General features: G+C 37.1%; 1 protein-coding gene across 4 annotated transcripts in view; it reads left to right on the top strand.

Annotated features, from left to right (window-relative positions):
- The window catches only part of CTNNA3 (catenin alpha 3), a 1,812,800-nt gene that overhangs the window by 1,041,745 nt on the left and 745,658 nt on the right, over window positions 1-25,397 (top strand). For 2 of the 4 annotated variants that reach the window (XM_043926196.1, XM_043926197.1), the window contains exon 10: window positions 4,703-4,762. The exons of the other annotated variants lie outside the window; for them this stretch is intronic. In XM_043926196.1, the coding sequence (XP_043782131.1) occupies window positions 4,703-4,762 (60 nt within the window). The remainder of the gene's footprint in view (window positions 1-4,702; window positions 4,763-25,397) is intronic. 4 annotated transcript variants of the gene reach the window in all.

Below are 25,397 nucleotides of genomic sequence, written 5' to 3'. Positions count from 1 at the left end.
CTGTGCTGCTTCCAGTACTCCATACTTTAATTTTGGTTGAAAGATAAATCTGTGGATATATAGAAGTTGTTCTTGGTCTGAGTCTCCCTCAACTTTGGCCTCATTTGCAGTGGCCAAACTAAAAAACACAGTTCTTGTAAGAATGTCTTATTTTAAGCTCTTCCTGTCTTCCATCTGAATATTTCATTTAGAAAGTTTTCATTTTTACATGTAGCAAGCATAATAATTCAAACCAACAGTTTGCAAAACATGATAGAAAATAGCCATAATATGTAAAAACACAATAGCCATGATAGAAAATCTGTGAACTACATCTAGATTATTGCTTTTTTTTTTTTACTTTTTTAAAATAAATGCCAACAGATATTATAAAATAAAGTTTTTAGAATTGTTATAGCAAATTTTAATCCTATATAATTCCTGATAGATTACATTTCATTTTTTAAAAATTTCTGTATGTGGCAAATCAGATAAACTTTACAAGAAGCAAGGAAATGCTTTGTAATAATGTGCCCTGACTCTGATATTGTTCATATAATATCATTCTAAATTTTTGAGAATAAAAATTCAGTTCTTGTTTTAGAATGATTTATTAGTCACGCAGGCTGTTTCATGTTTATGATGAACAGGAATCAGTTTAGAAACAGCATCAAGAGACCTGAGATTTAGATCTGATTCACGACATAACCTTGACTCTTAGCTGCCTCATCTCACTGACACATTCAGAGATGAACTCTCCAGCATTCACATTCTATTTTCAGCATTAAGAGCACAATGAGCCTCCAGAATTGTGCTTATGTGTTTTTCAATTTATTTCAGACTTCCAAGGAATGTTTATAGATAACATCCCTGAAGAAGAAAAATATTCTTAATTTATCTCCTGCAAATTTTTATTGGAAAAGTTTAATAATCTCATTGTATTTTATAATTTCTTTTGAAAGTTTAGGGAGATTGTGTGTTTTTGGCATTCATTACAAGAAAGCCACTAAATGCTAATTAATTGGGGAACAAAAACTCCCGGAAAAGAAAGCCCTACAACTATTATACAAATGAATAATTTTTTTGCCATGTACTTTATAATTAAAACAAAACCCAGAAGAGAAGCAAGAACAATAATATTAATAACATATTTTCATGTTTTTCATTCTGAGAATGACTAAGTATTTATCCCACACTGTAAATTTTGGAGTAATTTCAACTTAGGACATAGTTTCTCAGTCTTGATACTATTAACTTTGGGGCCAGATAATTATTTGCTGTTGGGGAGTATTCTATGCATTGTAGGACATTTAGCAGCATCCTTGGCCTCTACCCCCTAGATGCCAGTAGCATCCTCCTCCTTCCATCACAACAGTTTAAATAAGCCAAATATCCCCAGTAAAACTGCCTCCCCAAACTTGACTGAGAAGTATAAAACTGGGGCAAAATCAGAGAGAGAGGCCCATTTATTTTATGGCAAATCATTAACATAAAATTGTTTTTAGGAGCTATGCCTTATACCTCCAGTTCTCCAAATTAACTTTACCAATGAACAAAGATCCAATTTTTTTTTTCCTTTTTTTGGTGTATGTTGGATTACTATGTATGTTGTAGTTATTATTGTCCTTTATTTAAAAATATCGCCTTCTCCTATCTACTCTATCTTAGTCATATAGCAAGGATTTTGACTGATTATCATTGCCTTGAGGGTATCCTAAATCCCCTTGCTTACTCCACATTCCCTGTCTTTGTTCAAAGCAGCACAAAATATAAAAGGATTGCTTTTGTTTACATCAGGCTGTCATTCTAGATTTTATATAGTGCGACGATTCAGCAATTCCCTCAAACTTGAATGAGTTGCACTTGAAAGAAAAAATATGCTTTCATAGTATTATGCTTATTAAAAGTATTAAAGCTTTGATTGAGCATTCCCAAGGTGATGGCTTCCCCAGCACATTACTGCATTCACGCAAATATTTTTGCCTGTCAAATATTAAATATGGAAAAGATCTGCAGTGTCATTTGGTTCACTTTGCTCCCGCTGAAGCATTGCTTCTCCATAATGCATGCTGGCCTACCGTTCCCAGTCCAATTTAAACTCTAAGTAATGACTGTGTATTTCCACTTCCTTTGGGAAAGTGTTACAAAGCTTAATTTACTATTTCCTAACCACTTGTAATGATATTGGTAGTTAATGTTATAGAATTTTGATAGTGGAATTTTCTGCTAATCTATTTTTCTCTCTGAGAGGTGAAAATTTTAACATCAGCAGGTTTTTTTATACGTATCAGCCTTATTTCCTAAGATTATGAAATGCATCTAAAGTTTTGCCATTTCTAGTCAACCATAAGCTTTTCCCCCACACAGTTATTTGAAGAGATTTGAAAGCCTTATGCTTGATGGTAACTTACACTTCAAAGAATTGTGCTTCAACTACCTTACTTGACCTTTACAAGGTCACTTTACAAGTAGGCAGGTCAGCAACAGCTTTGTCTGATACTTGAATACTTGGGGGCTCATCAGCATTAAATAACTTTTCTAAGTCAGTGATATTTACATAGCTCTTTAAGAATTGGAGATGATTGACCTACACTCATGATCTCATTTGCTCCATAGCTCTATGAAGCAAGCAAGAGAGGTATTATTATGCCCCCATTTTTCAGAAAAGGCAAAGAAAACAGGCACAGAAGTGAGAAGTGACAGAGCAAGTGAATGATGGCATCAGTTTAGACCTTTGGCCTTACATTTCGATGTATTCTTTCATTTTGCATTTCTCTGTCTTATGTTGTGCTTTGCTTAGTTGTTCAATCGTGTTGGAGTCTTTGCGACCCCATGGACTGTAGCCCACCAGGCTCCTCTGTCCACGGGAATTCTCCAGGCAAGAATACTAGACTGGGTTGCCATACCCTCTTCCAGGGCATCTTCCCAAGCCAGGGATCAAACCCAGGTCTCCCACACTGCAGGCAGATTGTTTACCGTCTGAGCCACCAGGGACTTGCGTAATGATTTGCCTCTTTCTTTTATTATTGAAAGAGGGCTTCCCTGGGGACTCAGACGGTAAAGCGTCTGCCTACAATGCGGGAGACTGGGGTTCAATCCCTGGGTCAGGAAGACCTCCTGGAGAAGGAAATGGCAACCCACTCCAGTATTCTTGCCTGGAAAATCCCATGGACGGAGGAGCCTCGTAGGCTACAGTCCATGGGGCCGCAAAGAGTCGGACACGACTGAGCGACTTCACTTTATTATTGAAAAAGCTTCACCATGCAGATACTGGAGAATGAGAATTTCACCTGGATTCATAGATAGCAAAATTCAATAATTCAGCAAAAGAATCTCCTGAGAAAATAATATTCTCAACTCTATTTGTTGTTTGCATATCAATTATTAAGTGTTTGGTTTATTTTTGTACTCTTTTCTTCTTTCCCATTCCCCCTTCTATCCATATTTTATTCTGTGACCATACAGAGCCTCACTTTTAAGGAAATAGCCTCTGTATTTCTTCTGTATTAATTTTTACTTAATAACATTTTTTTTGCTTTTAATTCATATACATGTGCATTGTATTGTTTTTGTTTAGTCACTAAGTCTCTTCCAACTATTGGCAAACATTCAAACTTATTTAGAACATTGGGTTGCCTAGTTAAATGAAATTACAGCACATTATGTCCTTATTTATCTTTTAGCGGCTGAAAATGATAAAACTCCCTGTACTACAAGAGCCTGAGGTGATCGAGAAGGAATGTAGTACCCAACCACTTTATTTAAGCCAGGGCATCAGTAGCAATCTTTTCTTTTGACTATGATATTTTAGATACATTTATTTTCAGATCACCTATCCCAATCTGAGGGAAATCCCAATCTGACTTTTGTGAAGGTCAGTGAAGCTATGTTAGATTTCATTTTCTAGAATATATATTCCTATTTGGAGCATAATGATTGGTTTACAATTTGGATTCCCAGGCATTTGCTGTGAATTTGTTAGAATTTAGAGCTGCCAAGATCAGGTCCAAGTGAGTTGAATCTGTGTGTGTGTGTGTGTGTATGCTCAGTCGTGTCCGACTCTTTGGACCCCACATGGACTGTAGCCCACCTGACTCCTCTGTCCATGGAATTTTCCAGGCAAGAATACTGGAGTAGGTTGCTATTTCCTACTCCAGGGAAATCTTCCTGACCCAGGGATCAAACCCACATCTCTTGGGTCTCCTGGATTGGCAGGTGGATTCTTTACCACTGTTCCACCTGGGAAGCCTGAGCTGAAGCAGAGCAGTTCTCTACTGGTGACTTCAGCATATGGATGGAGGCAGGATAACATGCTATTGCTCCCCAAGGCCTCATATGGGGGAAACTGTTTCTCTTATAGACAAGCGGTAATTTTTTGTAAAAATCACTCAAACATAACATCTGACATTATCAATAGATATCCACCCTAGTCATGGTGAAAATCATTTCATCAATTAAGTTGCACTGAGTTTATGTAGACACTGAAGATAACTTCTGTGTCGTAGACATGGCTTACGTTACATATTATCCCTGCCCCTGAGAATATGAAATTTATTTGCAAAGATTAGGGATATGAACAAAAATCCTTCAGTGTTTTCCTGTTTTATCTCTTTAGTTGCCTTTCATCACTCCCTCTGCCTTATCATTTGCTTTGTGGCCATGATACATTGCTTGTACTTCTTTGCATAGCAAACTTTTTCTCACCTTAGTTTCCTTTCTTCAGGCCATGTATCCATCAGTCTGGAAGAGTATCTATTCCCATCCTATCTCCCACCTTGTCCAGGTAATTCCTAAGCATCCTTTCTTATTTAGCCTTCCATGACTCCTCATTTCTGTTCATATACTATATTGGATACATGAGTCAAAACTACTGCACTTACCGCTAGGTCAGATTGTGTCATTCCTTGGCTCAAATCTTTCAATAATTTCCCAAAGGAAAAACCAGAGTCCTCACAAAGACCTAGAAGTTCTGACAATCACTAACTCATCACCACCATCTCTTATGCTATTTCTTAAAACTCACCAGTAGATTTAGTTCATTTTTGCTACATTGCTTCAGGACTTTTGTACTTGCTCTTCTTTTTCTTTGCTTTCTTTTGGTCTGGGCCAATCTTGTACAAAAGTGTGGCTTTCTCCTTCATTTCCTTCAAGATACACACACACACGCACACACACACACACACACACACACACACACAGACATATACATGCTATGCTATGCTAAGTCATTTCAGTCATGTCTGACTCTTTGTGACCCTATGGACCGAAGCCCTCCAGGCTCCTCTGTCCATGGGATTCTCCAGGAAAGTATACTAGAGTGGGTTGTCATTTCCTTCTCCAATATATACATATACACACACATACATGCATAAACATATTTATGGGCTTCCCTGGTGTCTCAGATGGTAAAGAATCTGCCCGTAATGCAGGAGACCTGGGTTCGATCCCTAGGTCAGGAAGATCCACTGGAAAAGGGAATGGCAACCCGCTGCAGTATTCTTGCCATCCGCTCAGCTGTGTCTGACTCTTTGTGACTCCATGGACTGCAGCTCTTCAGGTTTCCCTGTGCATCACCAACTCCTGGAGCCTGCTCAAACTCATGCCATATATATATACACACACACATATATATTTGATGCCATATATATATATATACACACACATATATTTATTGCCATATATTACATATGTATTTGATGCCATATGTATATATATATACACACACACACACACACACACACATATATATTTGACGCTATATATATATAGCATGGCATATATATATATTTGTGAAACATAGACTCCATGAGTTCATTCTCTGTTTTGTTCCTTTCTGTATTGCCAATGCCTCCTGTAGGAGTGCCTGTCCCAGAGTAGTCATTCAGTTAGTATTTATTGTAAGAATGATCAATTCTAGTATTTTTTATTTACTTTGTTTGTCCTTGGAGGGCAAAAACAGTGTATCATTAATTTTTATATCACTGGCCTTTATAATATCATCAGGCTTATTTATTTAATAAATTTGTAATTTATTCAAAATATATTTTAAACAACTACTTATTTTCCAGGTATCATTTAAGCCACTGGATTTAGAGGAGTTATCAAAATAATGTCACTTATCTGATACATGCTAATTATAGTTCTGAAAATCATTGGATATTGAAGGGACAAGTAGATGTGTCTTGAGGAAGGCTGTGACCTTAAATAGTGAGAAGGTGGGTGAAAGTAGCCAGTCTAGTTTGGGAGATTAAATATATCCAGGGTGTTACAGTTGAATGCTTGAAGGAATTGTAGCTGTTCATTCATACAAACCAACATACCTAGGCTCTATGGGTGGAGTACACTCTTTTATCTTCCTTCCTCCTTTGAATTGCCTTACTTTAGTTGTTATATCATCTCCTTACATTGATGGATATAATAATAGTTATATGTTTCAACTCTTATTCACTTTAATGGTGTTGCCAAGAACACTGCTCACTATGTTTCAGTGTTTTTCTCATGAGGAAATTTTTCTCAATTCCCAGTACCAAAAATAATTACACTTTTGAGAAATTGGTTTGTTTTTATTTTATGTGTTATAAATATATAATTTGTGACTTCCCTTTTGCATTGGTGACTGAAAATCCTGAGCCAAAAATGTGACCTGACCCTGGGAAATGAACAGTATTTAGTTGTTTGTGCATTGCGTATGAATCTCGGTCCAGCTTTAACTCTATTATTTTATATCATTTACTCTTTAGCTTATTTTCTCACTTAATTTTTAAGTAAAAAATGGTTATTTTTGTATGACCTCCTTAGTACTGTTTGGGAACATGAAAGAGATAAAAATCCACCTATTTATAGAATAAAATAAATTCTTGTGGAGTGAAGTTCCTCAGGCAAAGCTTGTCAAAGTGATCACATCCATTTCATGCCTACAATTACTGCTGACCAACTTTTCTCTCTCCAGCCATCTGAACCCATCTCTGAACTCAATTCCTATTTCAAACTCCCTACAGACACCTCCATTTTACCTTTCTGCAGATACCTTAAATTATTGAACATGTTCAATTTTTGAACTTTCTTTCCACTCTCATCTTGTACTTATGTCAGTGTGTTCTCTTTCAGATATTGAAATTACTAACCTCCAAATTAACCAAGCCAGTATCCAGAAAATCATTCATCTCCCATTGTCTTGTTGGTGTCTTACTAATATGTCCCATTCTTTGCATTCCTAACTACCATTGACTAAGTCCAGGTACCCATGATTTCTCGCCTGAATTATTCAATGAATCTCTTGACACTCTCAGCTCTATCCTGCTCATCTCCTAGATACCCTTCACAAAGCTGCCAGAATGATCTTTTTAAAACAAAGTATTGATTCTATCACTCCCTTACTTAAAAACCTTTTAAATGAGTTTAAAAGGTCTATGGATAAATCCAGAATCTTTAGGAAGATATCCAAGAAACTTTTTGACCTCAGCCTTTAGTTTCTCCAGCCTCGTCTCTCACCGCTTGCTTCATCCTCCCTGCCACATTCTTTGGTAAAGTCATATTTGATGATACCTTTCACCATTCACTTGATAATCACCACTCTTCCCGATTCTTTGCTTATCTCCCACCAAACGTGCAAAATTAATACATACACATACACACACTCCTTTTTTGATCAATTAGAGTACTCTTTATCAAAGAAAGCTCTACTCTCTGGGAAGGGTATTCTTTTTATTCAAGCAGGTAGCAATAAAGAAGTAGTGAACCACAAACAAGTGTCCAGTGAGCAGACTAAACTTCTCTAGTATTATAGACAGATCACCAGGTAGTCATGGCTTAAGATACAATTAAAAAAAAAACTAACTTCTGAGAAGCCTTATGTAACCCTCCATCCTAATTTTGATGTCTCTTCAGCATTGCTCCTTCTGCATTTCCTAGTTGTGATTCTTTGCACAATATAAGAACTGGTATCATCTAAACAACTTGAAGGCAGAGAATGTATTTTTTTCCTTTTTTTTCCCCTTCCTGGATATGGTAAGCTTTGAGTGTCTAATAAATGCAGTGAGGAATCTTGAATGAGACTATAAATAAACATTGTATAAAGGGTTGGTAAAGACTTTCCAGATCTGGGTCATCATGTAATTGGAGAAGCATAGAGGAGGAAACTTGTAGATCAGGTAGCAAATGGTTGGTCTCTGTGATGATTAGTTCTACAGGCTTTCCCCTACTCTTTACTCTTACTGTTCAGGGAACATTAATAATCACAAGTGACTTGGGGAAACATATTTTGTTCTTGTTGTCATTAGTCTCTACAATCTCACATTGCTTTCTAAAGAAGACAGACCTGAATTTTGAGTGTGATGACATGTTGGATTCTATGATTTGGGTAGAAAGAGCTGGTGCAGAATGGATCTAAGGAATCTAGATTTCATACAGAAACTTTCAAGGTTCAAGCTAGATGGGACCTTAACTCAATTTCTACCTAAAGTGTGGTTTGTGAACTAGTGCTGGTCAGTCCACAACAGTGACCCCATGTGGTAGGAAGCACTTAGAAATTTTTGTAGAGACTTAACAGAGTAATTTTATAAATGTCTAATCTAATAGAAACATTTAGGATTCTATGTTGTATATATTCATTTTTTATTAATTCATACTTTGTCAAACATACTTTGTGTGTTTTTAAAGCATTGTTTCATAACAGATTGGAAAGTTAAAAGAACTAGTTCTTTAGTACACAGAGGAGCACTCCTTTAATGCATATCTTTTAAATAAACCTTAAAGAATCTGATTTACATAAGTTTCTGTGTATAGTCCTTGCAGATCCTTATGAAGCTCACATGTAAACTCCCAGAAGGATTCTTGATGTGGCTAAAACCAGTCATTTATAGATGAGAGCACTAGAGAAGTGAAATCATCTATCCAAGATCCAATAGAAAACCGGAACCCAACACTTAGCAAGACACTTGCTTCATTCCTCTTGGTCTCCCTGTTTCTAAGTACCCCATTTACACCACTTGATACCAGAATGGAAATTGGGTTTTTACTTCCCAAACTTTGTGATGTCTTATACTGTGGTATGGAACTTTGGCGAGATTCACCTGCCCCACCCACCTTCTTAAGATACATATGCAATGCATTTATTATGACATTGTAGCAAAATTAAAGAGTGGGGACCAACCTGTGATGCTGGTATGACTATTAACTATTGATTCTAATATTTGTTTATGATGTAGCTTACTTTAACCTTTATTGAAAGAATCACAACACTTGACTGACAGTTTTGTTTATGGCAATGGCCTTTAATCTGGAGCCTGGTGATACTACCGGGAAAATTCGCACATTGCCAACATATACATTTTATTGTGTTTTCCTCTGAGTCTCACAACCATAGGTTGTTGCTACAAAAGAAAAAAAAAAAAAAGACAATGAGAAATGGTGTCTCTGAAGTTTGGAGTCTGATGTGAGAGAGACTCTGTCGAGTCACAAATGAAAGCATCCAGGCAGAAAGGGTATCTTTGGCTTTCTTGTCGTGCATGATTGATGCTTTCCCTTTATCACCTCAGCTCATGTGTCCTCGTATTTTTTTTTTCTCCTGCTGCCACAGTCATAATTAATGATTAAGGTACATAACTGGTATAACACCTGGCTATTAATTTCAAAAAGTAGATTGGAGTGCATAGCATGTGACCTCACAGACACTCAGCATGTCTGTAGAGCTTCCTTCATTGCATAAAGCCAAATGCTTTCCCTCTCTCGAACCCAGCTACAGTTCTGACAACTTGCCTACACCTGACCAAGTCAGTCTAGCCTCTTTCTCTGTCATCAAATCTCTTTCTCTGCCACTGTTATTTTCCAGTCCATTTCACAAGCTAGGAGGAGTAAGATAAATTAAATTGCAATTGTGTGTGTGTATGTGTGTTAAAGGTGCTGAATTCAACTTGGATAAATCGCCATTATTTTGGTTGGCAGTAAGTAAATCTTCTCATTGTACCAGTTGCTTTCTACAATGATATAGACATGACTGGTTTTATGTAAACAATAACTCCAAAATCTTGCCTCTGTCTTTGGTCCTTTTTATTTCACATACAGTCAGTTTGTGACCTCCATTCTTTTAGATTCAAATACCTGGCTGATTGGGCTTTTTTTTTTTCTTCTCTAGATATTACCTCCTGGATATTTCGGGTCCATAAGCACAGGGATTTAAGTCTCATTTTCATATTAAGCCCAGGTGGCTCAGTGAGTAAAGTATCCTCCCACAGTGAAGGAGACGCAGGAGATGCAGATTCAGTCCCTGGGTCGGGAAGATCCCCCAGAGGAGGGCATGGCAACCCACTCCAGTATTCTTGCCTGGAGAATCCCCAGGACAGAGGGGCCTGGGAGCTACAGTCCATGGGGTCAAAAAGACTTGGACATGACAGAAGCGACTGAGCTCACACAAAACACACACAGCTTTATTTAAAACAGCTCAACTGTTAGAGAAAACAGCCTCATAATGGGAGTGTGTGTCAATAAAAGTGATTCAGGCTGATTTTTCTTTTGAGTGGTCCACGTCATTACTCTTGATGATAAGCATAGAAATTTTAGAGATGCATTAATAGTAAATCTTACTAATTAAGCGGTCAAGAGGCTGAAGGAAGTAAGAAAATAACACAGCTCTCAAATTAATTAAATTCAGATTGCCAGTAATTTTAATCATGTTGACAGCTATTTACTTTGCATCATTTTAGGTAAATTAGCAAACTTAACATGGCATTACTTTGTAGATTCTGTTCTTCAACTAACTAGATTTCCATAGTAAAAATGAACATCTCATTTATTTCCAATTGCTAAAACAGATTTCCAGATTCAGGATGGGAAATTAAACCAATCATATTCATTCCCTTCCCTTCATACTCTAATGTCTTGGAACTGATTTGTGTCAAGTGAGCAAAAGAAAACCTGTAACAATGCTGGAAAACAGGGAAGGGTGACATCAATAAGCAGTCACTTTCATGAATTTAGTTTTTGAAAATGAAGATGTGTTGAGTTCACCAAGGAGCTGACAAGGGCATTTTTAAGCCCAATATTAGCAAAGTAGGGAAACCCAGAGAGACAAGTCAACGAATCTCTCCAACAGAAAACTGATGGAAACCCAGGCTTGGGAAATGATAGCATTATTTAAGTCATGTTTGGAAGAGTGGGTTTTATCAATGAGAATCACACAGTGGGCTTCTAAAATTTATCAAAGCTCTGCAGAAAAATGTTAAAAAAAATGTTTGCCCTAGTGCTTCCTGCAAATACTGTTATCACCATCCTAAATATAGTTGGAGCTTTTCTGACGAGATCGGGTGTATTCAGGGTGGCATGGTCGTAGATGTTGGAGCTTTACTTAACCACCTCACTCTTGCTTTTTTTCTTTGCATCACATTTGTCAGATTCATTCCCAGTACACGTAATTGGAAAGAAATATGACTTCCTGCTCCTCTCTGTTCCCCAAACATTGCAATTTTATGATATCAAATGTTGACTCAAGCATAAGGAACCATTAGCAGCCACCACCAGTATGGGCCGTCTAAACCTGAACCTGCAAATATGAAAAGATAATGAAATAACCAGTCATTTGGGGAGGAAAGCTGAAAATCAGAGCAAATATTCTCAATGAAACAAAGAAAACATAGATATTACAGATAAATCATCAGAAGAAAACTATTTAAAATTCTAAATAATGTCCTCATTGATATATGAAGAGTTGGCTTTTTTTTTTGGCCTTCTTTTCACTTTGTAAATGATATGTGTGTGCGTGCTCAGTCATAACTGACTCTTTGGGACTCTGTGGACTGTACCTTGCCAGGTTCCTCTGTCCATGGAGGTTTTCAGGCAACAATACTGGAATGGGTTGTCATTTCCCCCTCTCATGGATCTTCCCAACCCAGGGATTGAACCACATCTCCTGTGTCTCCTGAATTGGCAGGCTGATTCTTTACCACTGAGTCACCTGAGAAGCCCGTAAAATAGAACAGTGTTATGTACAAGGAACAATTGTGTAGTTTTACTGAAAGTTTGCTATTCACCATGCACTATTTTCTGAACTTTACTTCTGTTAACTCATCCAATTCTCACAATAATCCTATGAAAGCTATGTTATTATTATTGCTATGGGATGAGGAAAGTAAGGCATAGTTAACATACCCTGCCCAATGTTAAATAGATATTAAACTGTCAGGCCAGCACTCAAAAGAAACTAAGTCTGGGTCTATGGACCCTTTAATTATTACTCTAGAAAGTAACTATTGAAGGAAAAATAAAATAGCAAAACATACAAGCAAATAGAAAAAGTAATAACAGAACAGCTACTAATGAAATCCAGAGGTAAACTCAAAGAATCATCCCATACTTTGGGTGTGAAAACAAGGAATTGTAAAATCTTAGTAAATATTAGAAACCTGGAATTTAGACTCAAAGATACAACACACAAATTCTTAGGAAGATAAAATGACTTGATTGAGGAGAAGCAATCATCATAGGAAAATATATTCCCCTGAGCTAAAGGTTTGGCTACAGATTAAAAAAAAAAAATCACCAAGAACTGAGTCAATAATAATGAAAGAAGATTCATACCTAGACATTACTATGAGATTTCTAAATTTCAATAGTAAAGAAAAAAAAAAAAACCTATAAACTTCTTGGTAGAATACAGAAATATTTACAAAGGCAAGAGAGCAAATTGGCATTGAACTTCTAATCTAACACTCTAAGGCAGACAGTGAACTTGGGAAGTGCTTGAAATAAGTAGAAAAATGCCCCTGTTTATTTTATCCAGATGCCTTTTGATGTTTACTTTGAAATGATGAATATAATGAGATCCACGTGTAGTCTGCACTGCCTTAAAGATTTTGCAGTATGTCCTTTGATGATATAGCTGCATTTACTACCTCTAATTGTAGGAATTTAATTATTGAGAAATAAGCTTGCATATATAATTTTCCATCAATGAAGAGCTTCTTAATAAACACATTTATAGAAGTTTCATATCCCAAACTGAAAAAAAAATTCAATATTCAATCAAGCCTGCTTTATTAAGCTGTTGTCATTTTATTTTGTGGTCATTGCTTTTATAATGTTGTAATGTGATTGTTTCTTCTGATCTGAGGGGGAAATAACATAGACTGACATAATTTAGCAGCACTTAATGAATCTTTTATTTTTTGCCAATAATATTTTACTGACTTCAACTCCCAGTGTCAAGATTATAATTTCATCAATGTATGTTATTTGTCTATATGACAATTCAGTGAGCAAGAATCTTTAACAAAGAAATAAACATGATGAAATACATAAACAAAGGTAGTACACAGTCTTATTAAAGTGACGGTAAATGATGATAAATTCAGTTTTCAAATATTTTGCATACTATTTGCTATCAGCTCTGGACATTTAATGCCTCATTAGCCATGGATTAAATCACTAGTTTAGAATCTATCCTCAGCAATAGTAAATGCTCATTACATCCAATTAGAATACAAACTGATGTGGAAAGAAGTCGAAGAATGAGAGTTAATTTTCAGTTCTGGCTTTGCAACTAGCCACTTCTGTGACCTTGGGAAAAGTATTCAAATATCCAAGAAAAAGCATTTGAAATAAAGTTTTTAAATTGCTGGGCACTTAATATGGGCTCAACCAATGTTAGTTCTTTTTATTCTTGAAGTGGTGTCCATTGTTAGGCTCTAGACTGTGACAAAAACCTGCACTGAAGGTCTTTGGTAATACATAAATCTGTTTTGCACTTCATGGCAAATAGATGGAGAAACAATGGAAACAGTGACAGACTTTATTTTCTTGGACTCGAAAATCACTGCAGATGGTGGCTACAGCCATGAAATTAAAAGATGCTTGCTCCTTAGAAGAAAAGGTATGGCAAACCTAGACAGTATATTAAAAAGCAGAGACATAACTTTGCCAACAAAGGTCCATCTAGTCAAAGCTATGGTTTTTCAAGTAGTCATGTATGGATGTGAGAGATGGAGTATAAAGAAAGCTGAGCACTGAAGAACTGATGCTTTTGAACTGTGGTGTTGGAGAAGACTCTTGAGAGTCCCTTGGACTGCAAGGAGATCCAACCAGTCAATCCTAAAGAAAATCAGTCCTGCATGGAAGCAACCTAGATGCCCATCAGCAGATGAATGGATAAGGAAGCTGTGGTACATATACACCATGGAATAATACTCAGCCATTAAAAAGAATTCATTTGAACCAGTCCTAATGAGATGGATGAAGCTGGAGCCCATTATACAGAGTGAAGTAAGCCAGAAAGATAAAGAACATTACAGCATACTAACACATATATATGGAATTTAGAAAGGTGATAACAATAACCCTATATGCAAAACAGAAAAAGAGACACAGAAATACAGAACAGACTTTTGAACTTTGTGGGAGAATGTGAGGGTGGGATATTTCAAAAGAACAGCATGTATACTATCTATGGTGAAACAGATCACCAGCCCAGGTGGGATGCATGAGACAAGTGCTTGGGCCTGGTGCACTGGGAAGACCCAGAGGAATCGGGTGGAGAGGGAGGTGGGAGGGGGGATCGGGATTGGGAATAAAGACCTGCCCTCTGTAGTTGAAATAAAAAAAAAAAAAGAAAATCAGTCCTGAATATTCATTGGAAGGACTGATGCTGAAGCTGAATCTCCAATACTTTGGCCACCTGATGCAAAGAGCTGACTCAGTAGAAAAGTTTCTGATGCTGGGAAAGATTAAAGGTAGGAGGGAGAGGGGATGACAGAGAATGAGATGATTGGATGGCGTCACTGACTCAATAGACATGAATTTGAGCAAGCTCCATGAGATGTGAAGGACAGGGATGCCTGATGTGCTGCAGTCCATGGGGTCAGAGTGAGTCAGACATGGCTGAGTGACTGAACAAAAAACCTTAAAAGAAGTGACTTAATGCACTCCAATTCAGATATTAATAAGATGATTTCAGTAATGACTTTCAGCAATTGTACATAATTAATATTTATGAGATCTTAATTTTAACTCCCAATGAACAGATTTATCATCAGCCATGAAGTTATCCACTCAGGTAATCAAATAATGTTTGAGAATGCTTTAGACTTTTATGTTTTCCAGATTGAAAACATAATTTATATTATACATATATGTGTGAGTGTGTGTGTGTGTGTAAATAGTTCATCCTTCTAATACTTCACTCCTCAGAAAAAATGCTAGAAATTGGTGATTATCTCCTAACTGTACAATCTTGTCCTGATGCTGGGTTTTATGCTGAATGTAGGTCTCAGCCTTTTGTATATCCATTTTGATATGGGTATATTTTAGTTCACTCTGTATTTAGGAGTTGCTCAGCTAGTTGCTACATTTCTTTCAGAAGAAATTGTGCAATATGTACCTGTTCATTCAATATGCCCATGTGAAGAGAGGAGTTCAGGAGTCTCTTATGTTGATGTCTTTAAAGACCATCACCTCTTTTATCATTAAATACCTTCTTTCAAATAATTAAAGTGCATTATCATTTTAGAATATCATAACATATACATGCAGAATAATAAAGTATCTAAGACATAAAAATACAGTGCTATCAAATGACAAACAAATGGCTCACTGAGATAATTCAGTCAGCCAGTTTTCAACTAAGTAATCAATGTATTTTTAATGTAGTCAAAATATCTAGTTTAAAAACCTCACCCACAGAGCTGTGTGATAATTTAAATAAATTAAACATATAGGCTTAATTTTTGTTAGAAAGAAGCCTTAGAAGCCCATTCTGATATGTCTAATTTTAAATGATTTTCATTTGTTGTAAGGTAAAGAGGCTCCCCATCCTAAGGGAACATTCTCCTTTTTTGTTGTTGTTGATGTTGTTGTTTTTGCATGTATGACCTATATAGTTCCCTTCTCCTTTTCCATAGTCTTTTAAACAAAATTTCCTTATTATTTAATAAAAACCTTATTTCTTAGTGAGAAAATAGTAAAACAGAGTTGAATATGGGAGCAGACTTAAATTTTTATATTCTTGTTAGGGCAAGCCTTTGAAACAATCTGCAACCCTAATCTAAAGTGTGGGTGTGATTTATGATTCATGTGATCTGATTTGATGGTGAGTAGAAACCAAGTGATATTATTCATTAGTCAGTTAAACAGTATATTGGTATTATCTTCTACGACACTTCGTTGGGCAACTCTGGGGTATATGGTATCAGCCCTGGGCATTTAAGGTCTTTTTGGAAAGTCAGGTCATGTATCTGTGAAATGATCAATGAACAGAGTAAGAGTCAACTGCAAATAACTGACAAGTACTCTTATAAGAAGAAATATAATCAATAGAATACTTAATCCCTGCAGCACAGACGTGGCTTTACAGATTATTATTAAATAGAGAAAATGAAGAAGTAATCATCATGAGCTAGCACAAGTTTATTAAAAAAAATAAAAGACTAAACCTTATTTCTTCTTTTTTTGGGGGGAGGGTGGAGTTTGGATTACTAGACTTTCAGAAAGTGTAATAGAGTCAGGATAACTGTGAGATATTTGACAAGGTTTCTAATAGTGTACAAATGAATAACAGAAAACTATGGATTTTATGCATGGAAATGTACAGCTGGTCACAATAAGTGGATGAATAAATGCTAGTTAAAGCATAGTGATTAATACTTTAACACAAAATGGAGGAGCTATGTGCAGGACAGTATTTTCAGTTTTCTCTTCAACATTCCTCCTGCAAGTTATTGGCATGAGTAACCTAGGTGATAAGAGATAAGACTTGCAAATAATCAGTGCTTAGAAGAATAATGAATGTATTAATTGGCTGAATTAGGTTTTAAGATATCTGGACAGGCAGTAACAGACAATATCTAACAAGGAGAGTTTTATCAGAAATAAATTTAAACTTGTGATCTTGAAGTAACAAAAGAGAACAAAATCTGCCACTCCCTAAAAACCAAAACCAACCAACCAACAAACCAAGCAAACAAACCATAAACTACAAAATAAAGGAGATTCCTATTAGCAGCAACATAACTGAAACGGTTTTAAGGATTTTGTCCTTAAACTAGTTTTAAGGATTTTGTCAATAGAAGTGAATAGTATAATGGTATGATAAAAGAGCTGATGTGATCTTAGGCTCTGCCATTTTTTTTCAACCTTTTTTTTTTTTTAAATTGTCCTTCTAATGAGTCTTTTAAAATATTTTTCTTAGTCATTTTCCCAACTAAATTTTAATGGCAGAAGTATGCTGTATATCTCTTAATGTACTATGTCTCTTCTTTCTCCATAAAAAGAGTCAGTTTTTTTTTTTTTAATACAAGAATCAGTTTTCACAGTCTAATGGGCATTTTCATCCTCATTGAGAATGCATAGGCCTTATGAATAGAGAATACTCTAGAATAATGAAAGAAAAATTCTACTATTCTTAGCTGTGTTTAAAATAATGTGTTCACTTCTGAATAGCACATTTTCAGGCATATTTCAAAACTAGATAATATTCAGTGCAGAACAATTAGGATGACTTGACATGAAGAAATTTTAAAGGGCAAGGAACAGTTTCTCTAGGGAAAGTGAAATGGAAGGGATCTTATATGTATCTTTAAATACATGATGACCTGTTTTATAGCAAAAGAAATCTAATTATTGAGCAGTTACTTTAGGGAAACGTATCTTGGCTAAATATTATAAACTAACTTATCTAAAGTATCCAAAAATGGAAGCGATTATTTCATTAGGAATAATGTTCTTTGTCACTAGTTGTACTATGTCATACATAGCTCAATATACATACATGTACATAACCAGGTACATAGCCCTGTGGTTAGGGATAGGAAAAAAAAGATTCAATCCCCCAATGGACAGGATGACCTTAATATCTCTTTCTTTCCTGATTTTGTGACACTAGGTAGTAGGAGATGAACTGAACCTTTAAGGAAAGACAGAATTAGATAATCTTAGGTTATATAATGCTCTGAAGTAGATATTCTGGCTTCTGAGACATGAATTAGGGCATGCAGATGACTTCTGCTCTCTGCTTTGCCCCAAACTCACTATCTGGACCCAGGAAGTCACCAGCATCCTTACATGTAATACGCTGAATTTAGATTACATCTATCCTTTCTAGTTCTAGAAATCTAAGATTCTAGGACTCAGTAATTTATGATAGGAAGTTGCTGTTCCTCTTTCCTAGCCACCCCCAGCAGCTCAAGTAATTCACCAAGTACTTATGAGTCATCAGTTACCAGGCTGGGACCTTGAGTTGTCATATCAGACAAAAATACTATCTTTTAGAACATGTAATCTCTGAGAGAATAGGAGGGAAAGAAACTTCATTACCCCAAAGAGGTGATTTTACCTCAAAAGTGAAGTTGCTGTTATATAAAAACTTTGCTAGTCAGGGTCTCTGCCATAATCATCTCTCCATAATTGGGTTTTTTTTTAATACTTCTAAAACATAAAAAAATAAATAAAAAAATAAAAATAAAATAAAACATAAGCATTTAAGGTTTTTTGAACACAGTTAGCATTACTGGCCTATGCTGGCACTAAACTAGATTGTTCAGAGAGGTTAGATAGGGCTTATAAGAATCCATTAGTCTTTTTCAAACTCTTCATTGAGTAAAGATTCTCAGATGTGTAATCATTAGATCTCCAAGCCTATATGCAGAGTGTCTGAAATAAAAAGGAATATTTTAAAAAGACTAGGATATAGTTGTGATTTTCTGGCTTTTGCATTTGTAGGAACTATTATTTAAATTATACTATAAATACGGGTTTTGTGTACAAAGCGCCAAAAGTGTTGTTGTGTTTATTTTTGTCGTTGTTAGTAATAGTAGTGGTGGTGGTGTTTGCCTGGTTTCCTTCCTTTAACTTTCACAATCCTGAAGTGTCTGGCAGCTCTCCAGTGCTGAGTTAGGCTGGGAGGATTGGGTGACTACAATATAATGATTGATTATTCCTCATGAGCCATTCCTACTTTCACTTTAGTTCACTTTGTTCATGTTTGTCTCCTCTGAACTCAAATATGCTTTATTGGTTGAAGAGGGGGAAAATATGTGTGCTGAGGAGACTGGGGAGTTTAAAGGGGCACCATGATATAATTGAAAGAAAAATATCTCATGTTGGCCATGTGACCTTGGAAAAGTCACTTAATCCCCTTTTCCTGACCTATAAATCAGAATGACAAATTGGTTCAGTCTATCCCTCTTACATAAACCTTAACTTTATTGTGTATTGGAACCATTGGGAAAGTCTTTATAAAATTGAGATGTCGATACTTTAACCTGGCTTGTAGGAGGACCTGGATCTTTAATTATTTTTAAAAATCTTTTTCAGTTATTTAAATGTGCAGTCAAGGTAGAGAACCAAAGCTTTATAATATTGTTGTGAGGACAAAATTGAATAATAATATAAATGAGCTTTAAAGGGATTATTCAAAGGAGCATTTCCCAAGCAAAAGTATGAGTGATTTTTTCTTTTTTTTCCATGAGGTTTTACTTGATTGCTATGTTCTGCCCCCTACCAGAAGGAGTCAGGGGAGACAGAACATGCTTAGATGATGCCACTCAGTTAAGAAGCATGCTTCCAGATTCTAGGCCTGTTATAGTCATGGCACCAAAAATGTGCCTGTGCTTGTGGTTTCCCCAAGGACCTGCATGCATATGTGCTAAGTTGTTTCAGTCGTGTCTGACGCTTTGCAACCCTATGGACTAGAACCCTATGGCTCCTCTGTCCTTGGGATTCTCCAGGCAAGAATATTTGTAAGTGGGTTGCCATGCCCTTTTCCAGGGGATCTTTCCAACCCAGGAACTGAACTTGTGTCTCCTGCGTCTCCTGCATTGCAGGTGGAGTCTTTACAACTGAGCCCCTGGGGAACCCCCAAAAGGCCTGATAAGGCTCCAAATTACCAGCTCAGCCTCATTTGATCTCACAAGGAGATCAGACGCCAAGAGCTGTTCTTCTCTGCAAAAAGATGGGACCAGTATTTATGAAGGCCTCTACATGTTACCTACCAAGCTCCAAGCATTCCAGAAATTATTTCTGGTAAATTTATGGTCCTTGAGCTTGTTCAAATGTGTGATCTGGTTAGTGCTATAAAGCTGATTGACACTTACCTTTTTAAACAATTTGAGATATGACAGGGCAAGAGTATCATGGGATTTCATTTTATTATTCAATGTCAACGCTATAAATATTCATAGAAAAGTGGGGGAGATTAAACTTCTGATAAGTATTCAACAGGACTGAGACTAAAGATTAACCTTTTGTATAAAAGATTAACCTTTTATATATGATGAAAAATTAATATAAAATATAAAATTAGTACTAAAGACATTTGGTAGAAGAGGTATAAGCTGAATTTGCATGTTGAAGTGACTACACAAGTTCTAATCTTCTATTAAGAGGAACAAAAATTTAACCAGCAAGGAATGCCATTTCTTAAGGTGACAGAGGAAAGAACATATAGGAGTCAATCCAACCAGAAGAGAGTCTTTGGACACCAATGATAATTTTTAAAAATGCATATCTTTAATTTACATAATATAATGACTTTTAATTTTTCTGTAAGTCCACATAACTCTTGACATCTTTCTGGCTTCTAAATAACAACTTATTATTTATTTTGCTCATTTTAAGCATTCAGTGATCTTAAGATATTGAACTGTTGTGCAGAACTGTTTGAGTACCCAACATGCAGTGAGGCCAACCTAACTGAAATGTCAGAGTTTGGAGCAGAGAAAAGTTTATTCCATAGCCACCAAAGGGGTGGCTCATGCCCTAAAAAGCCCAGACCTTCCCAAAGGTTTGGGTAAAGCACTTTTAAAAACCAGGTGAGGGAAAGGGGTTGCAGAATCTGTGATCAGCTTGTGCACAATTCTCTGATTGGCTGATGGTGAGGTAGAAGGGTGGTATCAGAGGGATTTACCTTCTGTTATCAGTCCTTTGGCTCCAAAAGGCCTAAGGCTATATCCTCCTGGTCCTTAAGTAGTTAACTTCTCCCATTTGTTGGCAAGGGGGAGATTTTTTTCAAATCTGCAAAACAACTCAGGAAATATGCATCAAATGCTATCATCTAGGTACTTCAGAGACAAGCCAAAGCAGAGAATGTGGCAGAAGGCCATTTCCAGGAAGGCCTCTTGGGATCCTACTTTGGTTACAAAATTCAGTTCAGTTCAGTCACTCAATTGTGTCCCACTCTTTGTGACCCCATGAACTGTAGCACACTAGGCTTCCCTGTTCATCACCAACTCCCAGAGCTTACTCAAAGTCATGTCCATTGAGTCGATGATGCCATCCAACCATCTCATCTTTTGTCATCCTCTTCTCCTCCCACCTTCAATCTTTCCCAGCATCAGGGTCTTTTCCAATGAGTCAGTTCTTTGCATCAGGTGGCCAAAGTATTGGAGTTTCAGTGTCAGCATCAATCCTTCCAATGAGTATTCAGTACTGATTTCCTTTAGGGTGGATTAGATCTCCTTGCAGTCCAAGGGACTCTCAAAAATCTTCTCCAACACCACAGTTCAAAAGTATCAATTCTTCAACACTCAGCTTTCTTTATAGTCCAACTTTCACATCCATACATGACTACTGGAAAAACTATAGCTTTAACTAGATGGACCTTTGTCAGCAAAGTAATGTCTCTGCTTTTTAATATGCTGTCTAGGTTGGTCATAGCTTTTCTTCCAAGGAGCAAGTGTCTTTTAATTTCATGGCTGCAGTCACCATCTGCAGTGATTTTGGATCCCCCCAAAATAAAGGCTGTCACTGTTTCCATTGTTTCCCCATCTATTTGCCATGAAGTGATGGGACTAGATGCCATGATCTTATTTTTCTGAATGTTGAGTTTTAAGGCAACTTTTTCACTCTCCTCTTTTACTTTCATTGAGAGGCTCTTTAGTTCTTCTTCGCTTTCTGCCATGGTGTTTTCTGCATATCTGAGGTTATTGATATTTCTCCTGGGAATCTTGATTCTAGCTTGTGCTTCATCCAGCCCTGCATTTTGCATGATGCACTACTTTTAACTCACATAATGGTTAAATAAACAAGGTTATAATATACAGCCTTGACTATATATCGGGAAAGACTCCTTTCCCTATTTGGAACAAGTCAGTTTTTCCATGTCCAGTTCTAACTGTTGCTTCTTGACTTGCATACAGATTTCTCAGGAGGCAGGTCAGGTGGTCTGGTATTCCCATCTCTTTCAGAATTTTCCACAGTTTGTTGTGATCCACATAGTCAAAGGATTAGGCATCCAATAAAGCAGAAGTAGATGTTTCTCTGGAACTCTCTTGCTTTTTCGATGATCCAACAGATGTTGGCAATTTGATCTCTGGTGCCTCTGTCTTTTCTAATTCCAACTTGAACATCTGGCAGTTCATGGTTCATGTACTGTTGAAGCCTGGTTTGGAGAATTTTCAGCATTACTTTGCTAGTGTGTGAGAAATGTGCAATTGTGCCATAGTTTGAACATTCTTTGGGATTGCCTTTCTTAGGGATTGGAATGAAAACTGACCTTTTCCAGTCCTGTGGCTACTCCTGAGTTTTCCAAATTTGCCGGCATATTGAGTGCAGCACTTTCACTGCATCATCTTTTAGGATTTGAAATAGCTCCACTGGAATTCCAACACTTCCACTAGCTTTGTTCATAGAGATGCTTCCAAAGGCTCACTTGACTTCACATTCCAGGATGTCTGGCTTTAGGTGAGTGATCACACCATTGTGATTATGTAGGTCCTGAAGATCTTTTTTGTATAGTTGTTCTGTGTATTCTTGCCACCTCTTCTTAATATCTTCTGCTTCTGTTAGGTCCATACTATTTCTGTCCTTTTTTGTGCTAATCTCTGCATGAAGTTTTCGCTTGTTGCATTGCATCCTGTTTAATTTTTGAAAAGTTTTTTCTATGATTGACTCACTGATTCCTTATTTCAAGTGTAGTGTATTGGGGAAAAACGACAAAGATCTTGGACTTTTTAGAACTTAGCTTCCAGTAGAGAGAATGGCAATAATCAGAGAATTGATTTTATTAATTTATAGTGTTTCAGATAACATTAGACTACTGTGAAAAATAAAGCAGGACAAGAGTGACAGGGTTCCTGATAGGGGGTTTCTTTTGTATTAAAGAAAAAAAAAAGTTTTATCAGAGAAGGTATCACTGTGTGGATATTTTTCCAGGGAACTAAAGAGGTGAGAGAGAACTGCAAAGGTATTTGGGGTGAACATGGAGGAGGAGAGTGGCCTATAATGGGAACAGTAAGTTTTGAGGAATATAAGAGGAATAGTATATTGGCTTGGGGGGTAGTAGTCATGGTGGGAAGGCTTATAGGCCCTTGTAAGGACATTGTCAGTTACTGTGGAAGAGGCATAATTAGAAGGTTTTAGGCTAAGTAGTAACATGATCTATCCTTTTCAAAGGATGATTCAGGCTTCTATGTTAAAAATATATTGTAGTTGGTTAAACTGGATGTATGGGTTAGGATTAGCTCTTAGAATTATATCCTGTGGTGTGCTAAGTCACTTCAGTCATGTCCAGCTCTTTCAAACCCTATGGACCATAGCCTGCCAGGCTCCTCAGCCCATGGAATTTTCCAGGCAAGAATATTGGAGTGGGTTGCCATGCTCTCATCCAGGGATCAAATTCACGTCTTTTAGTTCTGCATTGGCAGGCAGATTCTTTACCACTAGCACCATCTGGGAAGAATTATAACCTATTATATAAGAATTATATTATATTATATATTATATAAGAATTATAACCTACTAACCTATTAGAATCTATTATAATGGTTTGCATGTGTGTGTTAATCACTCAGTCATGTCTGACTCTTTGGGACCCCATGGACAGCAGCCTGCCAGATTCCTCTGTCCATGGGATTCTCCAAGCAGGAATACTGGAGTGGTTTGCCATGCCCTTCTCCAAGGAATCTTTCTGATCCAGGATCGAACCAAAGTCTCCTGTATTGCAGGCAAATTATTTTTCAATCTGAGCCAAAAGGGAAGCCCCATTATAATGGCTTAGGGGAGATATACTGTGGGCTTGGACCAGCGTGGCAACAGTTGAGGTGTTGAGAGGTAATAGGCTGGTAAGATTTTCTGATGGATAAGATGGGGGTTGAAGAGAGAAAATGATTACTCCATAAATTTTTGTTTATAAACAATTAGAAGAATGAAGTAAACATTTCTGAGATGTGGAAGACTATGGAAGCAGAAGGGGCCTTATTTGACCTGCCTCCTGAGAAATCTGTGTGCAGGTAAGGAAACAACAGTTAGAACTGTGTCTAACTGTCTAACTAAAACTAGTCTAGACTAAAACTAGTCTAGCTATGGTTTTTCCAATAGTCATATATGAATGTGAGAGTTGGACTATAAAGAAAGCTGAGCCCCAAAGAATTGATGTTTTGAACTGTGGTGCTGGAGAAGACTCTTGAGAGTCCCTTGATCAGTAAGGAGATCTAACCATTCAACCCTAAAGGAAATCAATCCTGAATATTCATTGGAAGGACTGATGCTGACCTGAAGCTCCAATTTTGCCACCTGATGTGAAGAATGGACACATTGGAAAAGACCCTGATGCTGGGAAAGATTGAAGGCAGGAGGAGAATGGGATGACAGAGGATGAAATGGTTGGATGGCATCACCAACTCAGCGTACATGAGTTTGAGTAAACTCTAGGAGTTGGTGATAGACAGGGAGGCCTGGCGTGCTGCAGTCCATGAGGTTGCAAAGAGTCAGACATGACTGAGCAACTCAACTGACTGATCGACTGATGAGGTATTCCCTGGTGGTTCAGCTGGTAAAGAGTCTGCCTGCAATACAGGAGACCCAAGTTTGATCCCTGGGTTGGGAAGATCCTTGGGAGAAGGGAATGGCAACCCACTTCAGTATCTGGCCTGGAAAATTCCATGGATTATATAGTCCGTGGGTTCACAGAGAGTCGGACATGAGAGGGACATGAGAGTGACTTTCACTTTCACTCTCGCTGTATGAGGTATTTGGATTTAGACATATTATGTTTGAGATACCTATCCAATATTCAAGTGGAGGTATTATTTGGCCTTTGATTGTGTGGATCACAACAAACTATGGGGAATTCTTAAAGAGATGGGAAAACCGGACCATCTTACCTGCTTCCTGAGAAATCTGTATGCAGGTCATGAAGCATCAGTGTGCAGGTTAAAACCAGACCTGGAACAACAGACTGGTTCTCAATGGGAAAGGGGTACATCAAGGCTGTATTGTCACCCTGCTTATTTAACTTGTATGCAGAGTACATCATACCAAATGCTGGGCTGGATGAAGCACAAGCTGGAATCAAGAAATATCAACAACCTCAGATATGCAGTAGACACCACCCTTATGGCAGAAAGCAAAGAGAAGCTAGAAAGCCTACTGATGAAAGTGAAAGTGGAGAGTGAAAAGCTGGCTTAAAACTCAACATTCAGAAAAATAAGATCGTGACATCG

Source organism: Cervus elaphus, chromosome 15, assembly GCF_910594005.1.
Source record: "Cervus elaphus chromosome 15, mCerEla1.1, whole genome shotgun sequence".
In the NCBI taxonomy this organism is placed as follows: domain Eukaryota; kingdom Metazoa; phylum Chordata; class Mammalia; order Artiodactyla; family Cervidae; genus Cervus; species Cervus elaphus.
Note: the sequence above shows the minus strand (reverse complement) of the source record. Positions and strands in the feature narration are given on the sequence as shown.